We start from the raw sequence: 14112 nt of genomic DNA on the forward strand, positions 1-14112 counted from the left end.
ATCCATCCACGTGCATGCATCACCACCGACAAAAGGATTTTATTTAGTATGCTTGTTGTCTAACGTACTCCTCGAACACGTGCATACAATTCACCCCAAAACTGACGTACTACAAAACAAAAGGCGAAAGCATTGTATACCTTAGATAGGTACCAAACAAACAACTACAACCAACATATATACATCACATACTTTATATATGTACATTTAAAACTAGTTTTGACAAAAAAAAAAAAAAAGTAATCCAATGAGGCAATGAACATGCAATACATATGTAGAATAAAAACAGGAAATAATTTATACACCTTATAATAATACTAGTGGTCAGGCCCGTCTAATGGACGGGTAGTCTCAAAATATATTAATCAAAGCTACAAAAATTGGATTTCAAATATATTAAATAGATATATCGAAATCAACTTGAAAATTTGCTAGCTGAATAGTCACTCCATCGGTCAAAATACTCCAAAAATTATCCGCCCAACGAAGAAACATACGAAAATTAACTCCATATAAATATTGATTTCAGTTTATCTTTTTTTTCTTCAACTTTAGTTAAATAAAAAATTTACAGTTTCTTATATTCTAAAAATGTAAACTATATATATAAAAGTATAATTAAATAAATTAGGTTAAAGTGTAAATTGGTGATATAAAATAAAAAAGTGTAAGTTAATTATTTTAAATTAGGTTAAAGTGTAAATTGGTGATGGAAAACTAAAAAGTGTAAATTAATTGTTTTAGATTGGGTTAAAGTGTAAATTGGTGATGGAAAACCAAAAAGTGTAAATTAATTTAGATTAATATTAAAAAAATTAGATGATTAATAACGGGGAAGAATTAGACTCAAGGAGGTGGATTAGGAGTGCCAAGTGTACCTGAATAGAAAGATGCATATTTTAGTCCATACTCTATCATATATAAAAAAAAAGTAGACTCTAATATCATCATTCCTATATTGAGTTGTGATACACAAATATATAATGCACTATATATATACAAAGTAGCTATTAAATTATGTGTCATGTGATATGTTTATCAACACTCTTGTTTCCTTACTAATATATATCGATTAGTGATATATCTCATATATATGTGAAGCAGAATTGAAATAGTATATGGAAAATAATAAATCCTCCTAATTATATGTTGAAGCAGATATAGTATATATGTCATGAAAAAGACGGAAAAAATCCGTAACCTTTAAACATATAGTTAATTAAGCTGGTTTTAAATTGTAAAACCTTCTAAAACTGTTAAATTAAACTCGTATAATTAATTGATGGTGTCTCCACAAATATTAGAATTACGTACCATATGATATGAACCAAAGGGGATACTAATTAATCCTTTTTCAACAATGTTTCCACGACACAATTGTCATTGGCCAATAAACCATGAAATGGGGCAATATAATTGACCTAAGAGTGTATGCCCACTACAATTAGGCTGTTGACATTCTTTCTGGTATACAACTATATAACTTTAAACATCTGGTGTCTTAGAAAATGAACCTGGATATAGTTTTGTGTTTAAACATCGACTAGCATAGTACCCATATAATACCACGGATGAAAATGTTCTTATTGGTGATATGTAACGACTTTTTTATGGTGGTTTTCGCATATATTTTGATAGCTAAGAAAATGTTGTTAATCTATGACAATTTTTTCACCAGAAAGTATAGATTAATGGTATCATCAAAATTAGTTTTGATATCGGTAATAAAATACCAAATATGTAGGGCTGTAAACGGTTTGGTTAGCTAGAAATTTCGAATCGTTTTTCAGGTTTCAGTTTGGTTTAGTTAGTTAGAAATTTTGAACCGTTAATTTCGATTACCCGCAAATCGGTTACCCGAAAAAGTCGGTTAATTTCGGTTAACCATTTATTACAGTTGTGTTAATAAAAAGTTTAAGTTTTCAATTATAATAGTCAATTAATTACATTGTATCAATTAATTTTTCTATGTAAAATAGTTATTTAATTACATTAAAATTTTGTTTTATAAATAATATACATTACATCTAATTTTGAATTACTTTTTAGCTAACATTATATTTATGCAATGCAAGTTTCTATTTAAGAATATTATGATTCACTGCTTAAAGTGTCTTCTATAACAAAATTACTTAGAATATCCAAAACTAATCATAGATTGTGAAAAAAAGTTAATAAAATTGTTAATATTTTAGACAACAAATACAAAAAATTTGTTAAATAGATATGTAAATAATGTATTCATATAATACAATGATGTGTAAATATACATATATGATTATATGTAGACATATATCAAAATTCGGTTCAGTTAACCGCGGGTAATGAATATTGAAAAACCGTAGCCAAACCGTTACACATTAGTTTTTTTGTTTTCGGTTTTTTCGGGTTTCAGTTTTTTCGATTTTAGATCACACAGTTCGAAACGGTTTTTCAATTTTTCGGTTCATTTCTTTTTCTTACACCCCTACAAATATATTATGTATTATTGCATTGTACTTTTAATAATGGTAATAAAATAATCCAAAATAATAAAGTAGAACTATAAACATGAATATATGCCATAAACAGGAAAAAGTAAGTGATAAAAAGTAGTGTCAAAAAGCAGAAAGTTGAAGAAGAATAACAACAAAAGCCGTGTACCATTATTCTTACTGTATCTATTTCCATATCTACCACTTTTTTTAGGGTTATCTTTTCTTATTTTCCCCTAAATTTCACCCATATTTTCACAAACCCAATTATACACACACAAACACACACTCAATTACTCTTCAACTTTAACCTAATTTTGCTTGATCTTCATACCCACATCACTATTTCTCCAAGATTTGTAAGTTTCTCAATAAAGTTTGAATCTTTTTGTGATTGGTGCTATAAATATTCAATTTTGAAGACACCCATTTTGATTTATGTGTGTTTTCTACCAAATGTGGTGTTTTTATTGATTTTAGATCTGTTTTTTTTATGCTTAAGTTAATGTTAGTGTTTACTGTTTAGGGTTTATATTTTCATTGTGTAAATTAGGGTTGAATTATTTCAGTTTATATATACAAATACATAGATTTTTTGTGGGAATGGGGTCAAGGGGTGAATTGGGTATTGAGAATTTGATGTCTGCAAGGAATTCTTTGAAGGGTAATTTAGAAAAGTGTAAATCTTTAGGGTTATCGATACGAAATGCTGGTCCCAGGTTAGAAGAGATTAATCAGAGGTTACCGTTGCTAGAAGCTGCGGTTAGGCCTATTCGGGCGCAAAGGGATGCACTTGATGCAGTTGGTGGTCATATAAACAGAGCTGTGGTTCCAGCAGCTGCTGTTTTGAAAGTGTTTGATGCGATTCATGGGTTAGAGAAGTCGTTATCGGATCCTCAGTCGGATCTTAATGGGTACCTTGCAGTTTTGAAGAATTTGCAGGAAGCGTTGAGGTTTCTTTCGGATAATTGTGGGATGGCGATTCAGTGGTTGGATGATATTGTCGAATATTTGCAGGATAATAATGTAGCAGATGTAAGATACACTAATAGTTTGAAAAAGGCTTTAGAGTATCTTAAGGAATTGCAGAGTAATGAAGAAAAGGGACGGCTTGATGGTGGGCTTTTAGAGGCGGCTTTAGATAGGTTGGAGGTTGAGTTTAGACGTCTTTTGAAGGAAAATAGTGTACCATTACCTATGTCTTCATCCCCGTTGAAAGATGAACAAGCCTGCATTGCTCCATCTCCGTTGCCTGTCCCTGTCATTCGGAAGTTACAAGATATTCTCAGAACCTTAATCGCTAACAACAGACTTGAAAATTGCAAATCTATCTATGTTGAAGTTCGTAGTTCGATTGTTAGAGCAAGTTTGCGTGCATTGAACCTGGATTATTTGGAGATTTCAGTTTCAGAGTTCAATGACGTGCAGAGTATCGAGGGTTACATAGCCAAGTGGAGTAAACATTTGGAGTTTGCAGTGAAGCATTTATTTGAGGCTGAATATAAGCTTTGTAATGATGTTTTTGACAGATTGGGATTAGATGTATGGAGGGGTTGTTTCGCTAATATAGCAGCCCAAGCAGGCATGCTTGCTTTTCTCCAATTTGGGAAAACTGTCACTGAGAGTAAGAAAGATCCAATAAAGTTATTGAAGTTATTAGACATTTTCGCGTCTTTAAATAGGTTAAGGTTAGATTTTAACCGTCTCTTTGGTGGGGCTGCCTGTGCTGAAATTCAAAATCTCACAAGGGATCTCATCAAAAGAGTAATTGAAGGAGCTTCTGAAATATTTTGGGAGCTTTTAGTTCAAGTGGAGTTGCAGCGACAAGCCCCACCTCCACCCGATGGCAGTGTTCCAAGACTTGTGAGTTTTATCACTGATTACTCCAATAGGCTTATTGGAAACGATTATAAATCAATCTTGAACCAAGTTCTAGCCATTGAAAGAAGTTGGAAGCATGAAAAGTTTCAAGAAAGTCTTCTTCATGATGAGCTTCTTAATTTGGTCAGAGCCATTGAATTGAATCTTCAGTCATGGTCGAAGGCCTATAATGATACCATCCTTTCATACGTTTTCTTGATGAACAATCACTATCATCTTTATAAGCATTTAAAAGGCACAAAGATTGGAGCTCTATTGGGTGATCAATGGTTAAGAGAACACCAAGACTCCACAGAGTACTATTCCACTATTTTTTTAAAGGAAAGTTGGGCAAAACTTCCTTCTCATTTAAGTCGGGAAGGCCTGATTCTGTTTTCTGGAGGCCGTGCCACTGCACGTGATCTTGTAAAAAAGAGTCTTAAAGCTTTTAATGAAGCTTTTGATAACATTTATAAGAGGCACTCTACATGGGTTCTAATGGAGAAAGATCTACGGGAAAAGACATGTCAGCTTATCATTCAGGCAATTGTTCCTGTTTACAGAAGTTATATGCAGAATTATGGGCCATTGGTTGAGCAAGATTCTAGTGCTAGCAAGTATGCAAAATTCACTGCTCAATCTTTGGAGAAAATGCTTAATTCTCTATTCTCACCAAAACCGTTGAGACATAGTAGTTTTAAAGTCCGGCAACAGAGTAGTAAATTCAGTAGTAATGGTGTGGAAGATCAGTATTCTGCTTCTCCGACACCCACCACCGCATCAGCATGAGATGGGTTCTTTGTACATATTGAGGAACTCAAAGTGTATAAGAACACCTTAATTTATATTCTTAAAGTTTGCTGCATGAAAGGGAATTTTTTGGTTTTTGTTTCTTGGATCTGCGTACTAACCAGCCAGCAGAAGATTAAAACGACAAGCATAGTGGCGGGTGATATTTAACCTTTTCAGGTTGGTCTTTGTTGGGTTGAATCCATAAATTATTGGTTCTGTTTTAGGTTTAGCAGCAAGTTAAGTTATAATTTAGTTCTGTTCTTTTACTGTACAATTATTTTGGTATAAAGTGCATCTAGGAACTCTGGCACCATAAATTTTACAGTTACTTGAATCTTGAAATTGATGTGTATTTTATAAAAGTTGGTTTAGCATGGGTTTATGATGTTACATGAGGGCAATCTGTGTTTATTTAAGTAAAGTTTACCTTGTGTTTTCATTGTATAAGTAGGTTTTGCCAAATTTGTAAGTACCCCGAGTTACAAAATGACTGTGCTCTTATTATATTCCTATCATCATTTGTCGTGTGTTTCATGCTTTTGTTGGTCACTTTGCACTGACCTTTATTTTTGAAAGCCATCTTTATAACTTGAGTTGTGGTGGCAATAGTCGTGATCGTGGTCATGGATATTGAATTGGTCCTTGAATTTTTGACAAGGAAAATAAAGCGGATTATGTATGATTCGGTCAAATTATCGTCAAAATCACTTCCTGGAAGTTCTTTTGATGGTTAGCTAGATAATGACGACTCCTTGTACATTGATGATGTTCCTGACAATTCAGGCTACTGGCATTTTTTTCTTTGATATTCCAATTTCTAAGAAGCACCAAACCAACCTATGACTTGTGAAAAAGACATTTGACAAATCTTGACCCAACAGGTGCATTTCAGTTTTTGTCACAATCCTTTGTAATTGGCTTTGTAGGATTCATGGTGTTTGCAAAATTCATGTTTTAACTGCTTGTTCCTCGTCTTCTCATGAATTTTGGTTTTGAGATGCAATTAAGTTATCTATGTGATCTTGTATTATGTCAAATGCTCAATTGTCAGATTATTGTGTTAGATCATCATTATTGGTATGTTGTACCTGTGTTCAACTTTCTTTTGTCGATCAAATATTATGCCATATACTCCAAAATCTTTGTGTTGATATTATAGATTTCAACAGAGAACTCTACATTGTTATACAAGGTCAAATAGTTTGAATTGTCAAACCAGCACATTAGCAAATCATATCGAAAAAATTACATACAAAGACTTTGACAACCAGTCAATTTCACAATTACTACTTGGTAGTAACTTTTTATTGTTAAAATCTAGCTCAAACATTTGTCTATCTAACCCTCTAAAAATTATATTCTGAGGACAAAAATTGCGACCGAACCCTGCCAACAAAAATTCCCTAATGTATTCACTTAGCTATACAAACACATCCATAAATTTACATGGTTCCCTATGATGGCAAATACTGTTCAAGACATTGTTTTAAGTTTTGAAGAGTAACGGGTTTCGTTACGAAAGAGTCCATGCCATTGGCGAAACATTCTTCTGCGCTTTCTGACATTGCATTTGCAGTCATCTGGAAAAACCATCAAGTTTTTGAGGCAAGTTAAAGATGGTGAAAATGCCATTGGAATTATTTAATTTCCTTGTAATCACATTATGTACTTACAGCAATGATGGGAATTCTCTTTCTGGGTTCCATCAATATTTGATTGCCAGAAGGAAGATCCTGCAGTTCAACTGCAGCTAACCGTGCTTCATCCCAGCTGCCAGTTCTCTCATATGAACGGATCAATCTTGTGGCTTGAAGACCATCCATTACGGGCATGCATACATCCTGCAACCAACATAAAACCACAAGATTTCACTCAGTGTTTGAAAACTTAATCCAAACTAATTCATACTGATTTCCGAAGTAATTAATTTAAAAAATGACTCATAAGAACATGAAGAAATACCATAAGAATGAGAGCATATTCACAACGTTGAACAGCACGCACAGCTTCAACCCCGTTGTTCACAATATCCATATCTTGATTCAGCTGTTTCATCATCCGCTTTGCTACCATCACGTTCACAACATGATCTTCTACTAGAAGGATTTTGGGTCTTGCTGATGTTTTGGATACTTCTTCCAAGTTACTAGAATTGCACCCCAAGGATTTACCAGAATTCTCCCTAGTCAAATCCATGCTCGAGGGTCGGTTTTTTTGGACGCAAGGATCATGGAATGACCGATCTTGTATATCATGGTCAGTGTTACTTTCAGCTACAATACTGGATACATCCAGCTTTTCGTTACCAATTACATTTCCTGTTAACTTGTGCGTTTGGCTTGAACCATTAGAGGAGAAAAGAGTTCCTAAAGTCCGTGGACTAAACTGGAAAAAACCACAAGTAACATCATCTTCGATGGATCCATTATCATCCACATCTTGGAACTCATCGTTTTCATCCGAACTTTCACAAGCATTGGGAACTTTGTAGGGTAGAATAAATGTGAACGTAGATCCACAATTTTCTTTGCTAGAAACCGTGAGACGTCCACCCATAAGCTCAACCTGGTATATTGACAAGAAAACATGCCTTTCGATCAGTTAAGTAAAGATAAAAGTCAACTGAAGCCGATGTTTAAGAAACATTACCAGTTGTTTGCATATGGCTAAACCTAATCCAGTCCCACCATATTTTCGAGCTGTATCTGCACCAGCTTGCATATATTTCTTGAATAATGATGGTAACGCAGTTTCTGATCAAATCATAGTGAAAACATGTGAGCAAAAAAGAAGATAAATTGCTCATAGATATGAGTACTAATTCCATATAAACTGAATTTAATGACCGATGCTATACTATATACCTCTAAATTAGAAATTTTAACAGAAAGTACATTTGTTTTGCAAGCAAATTGCTCATTAGAAGATTAGGAACAAAGAATGCACCTGGGATTCCAATTCCGGTATCCTGAACATCACAGCGTATCCACACCACAGTTTCATGTGATTTTGGTCCGTTCCCCATGTGTTCATCTAACAATACATTGCTTCCTGTAGGAAGCAGCTGCTCGTATGTATCTGTCTTTAGCTTTTGCTGATCTTCGGGAGATGGGTCTGCTATTACATAAAGATTTATCTTAACCTTCCCTTGGTGGGTAAATTTGACAGCATTGCTGCAGGAAATGATGTGAAATTTGATAAAAGAATCGAAACATTATACCAAGATTTGACATTGATTCAACCAGGTTTGTGCATTGCATTGTATTAAATTATTAGATTATATAGAAATATACTTAAATATATTTATGTAAAACCATGCATATTAAATGGAACTCTGAGAGTGGTAGATGTACCTGATTAGGTTGGTGAGGATTTGTCGAATTCGTAGAACATCTCCAATGACCTGGAATAAGTCAAGATGATATAGCTTACATACCTCTAATGATGTATTTTATTATTGGTGGATCTAAGATTTATAACTAGGATATGCACTATCATACTATGATAACAGTTATTAACTTATTATAATCTTTACCCCTATGCATAGAATGCAACTATATGTCATATGAATAGAGTACATTTTTCACAGAATAGAAGGGACTACTATTTAAGGTTATTCATGCAAAGTATATACCTCAATGGGAACATCATCTGCTACATGTCCTTCCAGTATTAGCATCTTTTTTAGTGATGCAGCAGCGGTTTGGAGTACATGCTTGATCACCTCTCGAGGCCTAAACTTTGTAGCTTCAAGCTTCATAACACCTAGAGAAAGTACTAAACATTCAGCTTCGCAAATCTCAGATACTCACTTAACTCATTTTCAGCATTGAACAAAGAAAGTGATAACTTAGAAAATGATACAAAGAAAGGAATATGAAAAAATTCAGATAAGAAATGTGACAAAAAGGGTCCAACAGTCTACCTGATTCGACTTTGGAGAGGTCGAGGATGTCATTTATTAGTTGAAGGACTAAATCACCCGAAGATAGCATGACACTTAAGAGTTGTTTTTGATCTTTATCGAGCTTTGTAGTTGATAGAATCTCTGCCATACTAACTACGCCAGATAAAGGAGATCTTATCTCATGTGACATTGTTGCTAACATCTGTTTTGCTCTCATTGTCTCCTCTACAAAAAAAAAATTAATTGCAAAAAAAATGTTGATAACCTTCAAAAGAATAAGAATATCATGACATTATTGACCCATTGTTAGTTGGTACCAAAAGAAAAAAGAAATAACTTAGAGGGTATCTACGAACAATGCATTTACATGCCCTCAACAGCATTGAACTTTTACGTAGGGTAGAAATATAAACATCAATAAATTGTAACGCTAATGAAGAATGGTATAAGAAATAGTGGATTTTTTTAAACCTAAGATGAAAAAGATAACTGCTAAACCTGTTATATGAATAGTTTTGTTAAGTTCGGTCTCCCTTGCCTTCTGCACAGCTATTTCCTCTCGGAGCTTTGCCATCTTTTCTCTCTTTCTTACCTAAAATCACAGCCATTCATGGTAAACATAGTGAATCCCTCTTTACGTAGTTACTTTAGACTCATAACGCTTTAAAAATATAGATATCAACAGACCAATAAGGATACATACACAGGTGGCAAAATGGCCGGGTCACTCTTGCTGGTCAACAGGTAAGATTGGGTTGACCTGAACACTTTTTTGTCCATATTCAAATTGTCATTGTTATAACTGACGTGTTTAATATGTTTACAAAAAACTGGAGTATATCACTATAATAACTATAAGTTCTGGATACAGTTTTGTTTGACGTAAATCTAAACTTTATCAGACTTGTAACCCATTTGACCCCGTATACTTTTTAGCTATATCTTTTTGGATCCATTTGAGCCGTTAGGGGTAAACCATAACTGAAACTGACCCATTTATAAGTACGTGATTCGAACTGCACCTTCTAATAAAATATGACAATCTATAACTCTTACTTGGTCGGTTATTTCCATTCCCATATAATTCACACCAATCGCCTCGCCTTCTTTGCTGAAAACGGGTTCAACGTATATCAAGAATGTTTTAGCTCCAAATAATTCGGTCTCAAATGTAATTTCTCTCTTTCCTGGCAATCCTTTTTCAAGAACTTCCCTTTTGAAGTCTTGGGATTCCTTAACACCGCCACCTTTGAATATTTCGGTATCTGTTTTCCCAATAATTTCCTAAAACATTTAAAAAACATCAGACCTATGAGTGATAAAAAGATGGATCCTTGAAGTTTAAACATGAAATTTTCACATATATAATCAAGGTTTAGTTGCATATAAATTCGATACATTTTAGTCGAATTTCTACTTTGGAAAACCAACTTTATGTTCATCCACAAATTTCTAGAAAAATAGATTTGAGGTGATTTTCGATCCTGATAGCGGTTAATCAGTTTCTTGTACCAATTCAATAAAAGTCAACATTTCAAAGGTACCAACTCTGCATCTTCCATGTCTGTTTTGACCTGGTAACATGTACTACACAGAGTACCTTAAATCGAAAACTTTTGATAATGTGCGGTTTCTTATAAATGAAAACGAAGTTGGTTACCTAAAATAGAAATTGGACCAGAGTTGGTTAATTTTTTATTCAAGTAACCCTATAGATAACTGACAATCATATTACCTCCTCTCCCAAACTTGGAAAATGATTATAAATGAATCGATATCTCAAATCTTTATCTTGATGGCCAATGACAACTGGAGCATTCTGAAGAACAAAATGTAGAAAGTTATCAGCCCTTTTCAGAATCTGCGAAAGTTCTTCAACGGGTGATGATTGCTTCTCGAGCATTTTAATGCTTTCCTCCAATTTTTCCAACAGTACTTGCTCCCGTTGGACACTCGCTTCTAACATTTTCTCAAAATGCAAAGCCTGTTGCTTCCAAAACTTAACTGTATCACTATCATAATCATCCTCTATTTCTAATCTTTCATCTTTAGTTATAACATTTTTTCGTCTCTTGGGAACATCTTGAAATATGTCATAAACTTCTTCTAGTATAGAAACTGGGCGTTTGTCACCTCCATATCTTTCATCTTCAAACTGATGTTCTTCCAATATTTCCAATTTCTTGAGCTCAACTTCATGTTGTTGTTTGCTTAGATTCTCGAGTTCTTCCCTTAGAAGTCGTACTACATTTTCTTGTTTCAGTTCCCAGTTTTTTACAAGATATGATAATTGAGAGGACCCTTTCTCAGTATAGTTTGTGAGCTCAAGTAGGCGTTTAAAGTCAACTATAGTTGGTTCTTCTGTAAAAGCCAAATCTTCTAATAAATCTTGATCGGCTCCTGGTTTTTCAACATTAAACTTTTTCCCAGCTGCATCAATGTCTTCAGGCCACATTGAAGACAAGATTTCAACCTCCATATCTTCGGCATTGTTGTCTTCCATAATAAACTCGAGTTCAGAATAGTTTGGTTAATCATTCAATACTGAGATTCGTGTTATCTGATGATGATATGTAGGCTTCAGCATGCCAAAGTATTTATGCTTGAATTAATTCTGCAAATAAATGGTCAAAAAGTTTTTTGAATGTTCATAGTATCCTTCTGGCGTAAAAAGTCTAGTTGACTTTCAAAGGTCAAATGTAGTAAAGTTCAAATTCAAGTTCCCAAATTAAAAATTATTCAAGTTCTTATACCTTAATCCATAATGTTTTCTCTAATATACTTGTTAACTCTTAATCCAATGGTTTACCCAAAACAGTAATTTGTTATCCAATTTAGCCATAAAAGTCTCTAATTTGACACAAAAAGTCAAACTGACTATTTTTTGACTAGCAAGTATATATGTAGTGCACAGGCGCTTCAAGGGTCACATTCACAACAATTAGCTATAATATGCATCTTCTCTTACTTGATACTAAACATCTCATATCGCAAACAATCAAATCGTTAATGGAGCTTCCAAGTTGGAAGGGTAGTTCTGATATCCAAATATGTAGGCATAATTCAATAAAATAAACCAACACCCATACCAAAAACAATTTTAATAATTTTCTCCCATTATGCAAGTAGTAGCTTTACTGGAAATGCTAATAATTTGAATAAAAAAGTATTCCATATTTAATAATCTTACAAAAAATATTGCACAGTGCCCACATCCTAGAATAATATACAATTAACAACCTTTTTATGAATCAATCAAAAGATAAAAATTTACAGAAGTTTATAGAGCTTTATTGTAACTTATATCATCAAACCAGATAATTACCAGTCAATATGATCCATCGATCCTCGGTTCGCTTTCTGTGTTTGAACAATAGCATTAATACTATCAAATGGAAAATCTTGAGAGCTCAAAATTCTGCAAGGATAGACAAACCCCACAAAATTTAGCCATAAATGATTGAAACCCAGAAATTATTTTAGCTAAAAGTCGGTTACTTGACAACGTACGAAGTTACTAGGCGGGCGAGTCTTTTGACTAAGACATATGCAATGTTATTCAATAATGTTTAATCCTTTTGCAAGAAATGGTTAAATTTAATACAACCCAAAAATCATTACAACTAGAAGTTAGTTACAAACAAAAGGTCCAAACTTAAAAATAATAATATAAATTTGGCGGGAGATCAAAATAAAGAAACATGAAAAAATCAATGATGTTGAATGTGGTATACAAAAAAGGCCAAAACCCAGAAACTATTTGAACAAAATCAACATACTCGTATTATTTAAGCTAAAAACTTGTCAAGTTTCAAAATTTAGATAGTGGAGGGGGCCCCAAACCTAAGAAACAGGACAACACTCACTACTAATCAATAATACTATGAAAAAATTGGCCAGAAAACATCAACTAATGATTGAAACCAGCTACCAACTATTTTGGCCCATAACATTGTTGATTGTTGACATTTAGATCAAAAGTAAGAAGAAGAAGAAAAAGAAAAAGTTCTGAAATCTGACCTTGGAATTCATAATGTACAGCAGACATGCATATATTTCTGTGTAGATCTGTAAAGTGTTTTTATGGAAATGGTGATCAGTCAATGAATAAACAAAGACAGAATGCATGTGAAGATGGAAGCTTAAAAGACCATGTGCATTGAACTACAATTTATATTTATTTTATCTATATTTATTTATATATAGTAAGTTCTTACAACACATAAATATGTTGCTAACATATGCGTTTCTGACAAATGTGTGGTTTTTTATTCTGACTAAGGCCTCGCCTTGTAAAGGGAAGAGTCTAGAGCTTCTTGACTGCCACATCAGCAGGATTCCCTCAGGACTCTCTCTGTCTATAAAGGCAAGCTTTTTTAGATCTTGGTCTCATTTTTTTACTTTCTCCCTCTCTCTTTCTCTCTCTCTGTTGCATTTTGGTCCCACTCTTGTGCGTCCTTCATCTTCTTGGGGAGGACTAAACTCTTGGATGCACCGTGCCTACAGTGTCGGTCGTATTTGAAGCCAAGGACTACCCAAGGACGCTTTTATAAGCACGGGCCTAATAATAATATACTTTTTATTTCTATTTTTTTTAAAGAATCTTTAGCTTTAAAGTAGAGAAAAGGATTCCTAATTAGTTGAAATTTGTTTAAGTTTATGTAAACATATTTAGACAATGTGTATTAATGTATACTAGAAAAGTATCTGCACGATGCGGCGTAATGATGGTGGCGTGGGGAAGCGGCGGTGGCAGAGGTGGTGGCGATGTATTGGCGGCGGCGGTGGCGGGTGGTGGTGTCGCGTGGCCAGTGACGGTGGTGGTGGCGGAGATTGGAGGTGGTGGCATTGGCGATTGCTTGTGGCGGCGCAAGCAAGTATTATTGGTTATTGATGTAATTTCGTTTTGATAAAATGTTGAAATTTAAAATTTAGAAAAAAAAAACTATATGTTTGATAATATAGTATATCTATATTATATTATAAAACAAATTTTCCCTGTCTAACATTTGAAGTTTCAACATTTGCTTTCCCAAAATGTGCCGACTATCTATTCTATTTTATCTAAAATAAATATAT

At 33.8% G+C, this 14112-nt stretch overlaps 2 protein-coding genes across 2 annotated transcripts; one reads left to right on the top strand and one right to left on the bottom strand.

The window, feature by feature from the left end:
* The first annotated feature begins 2976 nt into the window (after positions 1-2976).
* On the top strand, positions 2977-5516 carry LOC122599112 (exocyst complex component EXO70A1). Its single transcript, XM_043771573.1, has one exon. The coding sequence runs from the start codon at positions 3078-3080 to the stop codon at positions 5121-5123; it is 2046 nt and encodes a 681-aa protein (XP_043627508.1). The 5' UTR covers positions 2977-3077; the 3' UTR covers positions 5124-5516.
* Positions 5517-6347: 831 nt separating this feature from the next.
* On the bottom strand, positions 6348-13128 carry LOC122599111 (histidine kinase 5). Its single transcript, XM_043771572.1, has 13 exons — positions 13054-13128; positions 12359-12451; positions 10769-11647; positions 10090-10317; positions 9532-9625; positions 9052-9258; positions 8761-8891; positions 8480-8529; positions 8073-8299; positions 7776-7879; positions 7089-7691; positions 6800-6967; positions 6348-6706 (listed from the first exon to the last, which is right to left on the bottom strand). The coding sequence occupies exons 3-13, from the start codon at positions 11534-11536 to the stop codon at positions 6581-6583; spliced, it is 2706 nt and encodes a 901-aa protein (XP_043627507.1). The 5' UTR covers positions 11537-11647; positions 12359-12451; positions 13054-13128; the 3' UTR covers positions 6348-6580.
* Positions 13129-14112: the final 984 nt, after the last annotated feature.

Source organism: Erigeron canadensis, chromosome 5, assembly GCF_010389155.1.
Source record: "Erigeron canadensis isolate Cc75 chromosome 5, C_canadensis_v1, whole genome shotgun sequence".
NCBI classification, from domain to species: domain Eukaryota; kingdom Viridiplantae; phylum Streptophyta; class Magnoliopsida; order Asterales; family Asteraceae; genus Erigeron; species Erigeron canadensis.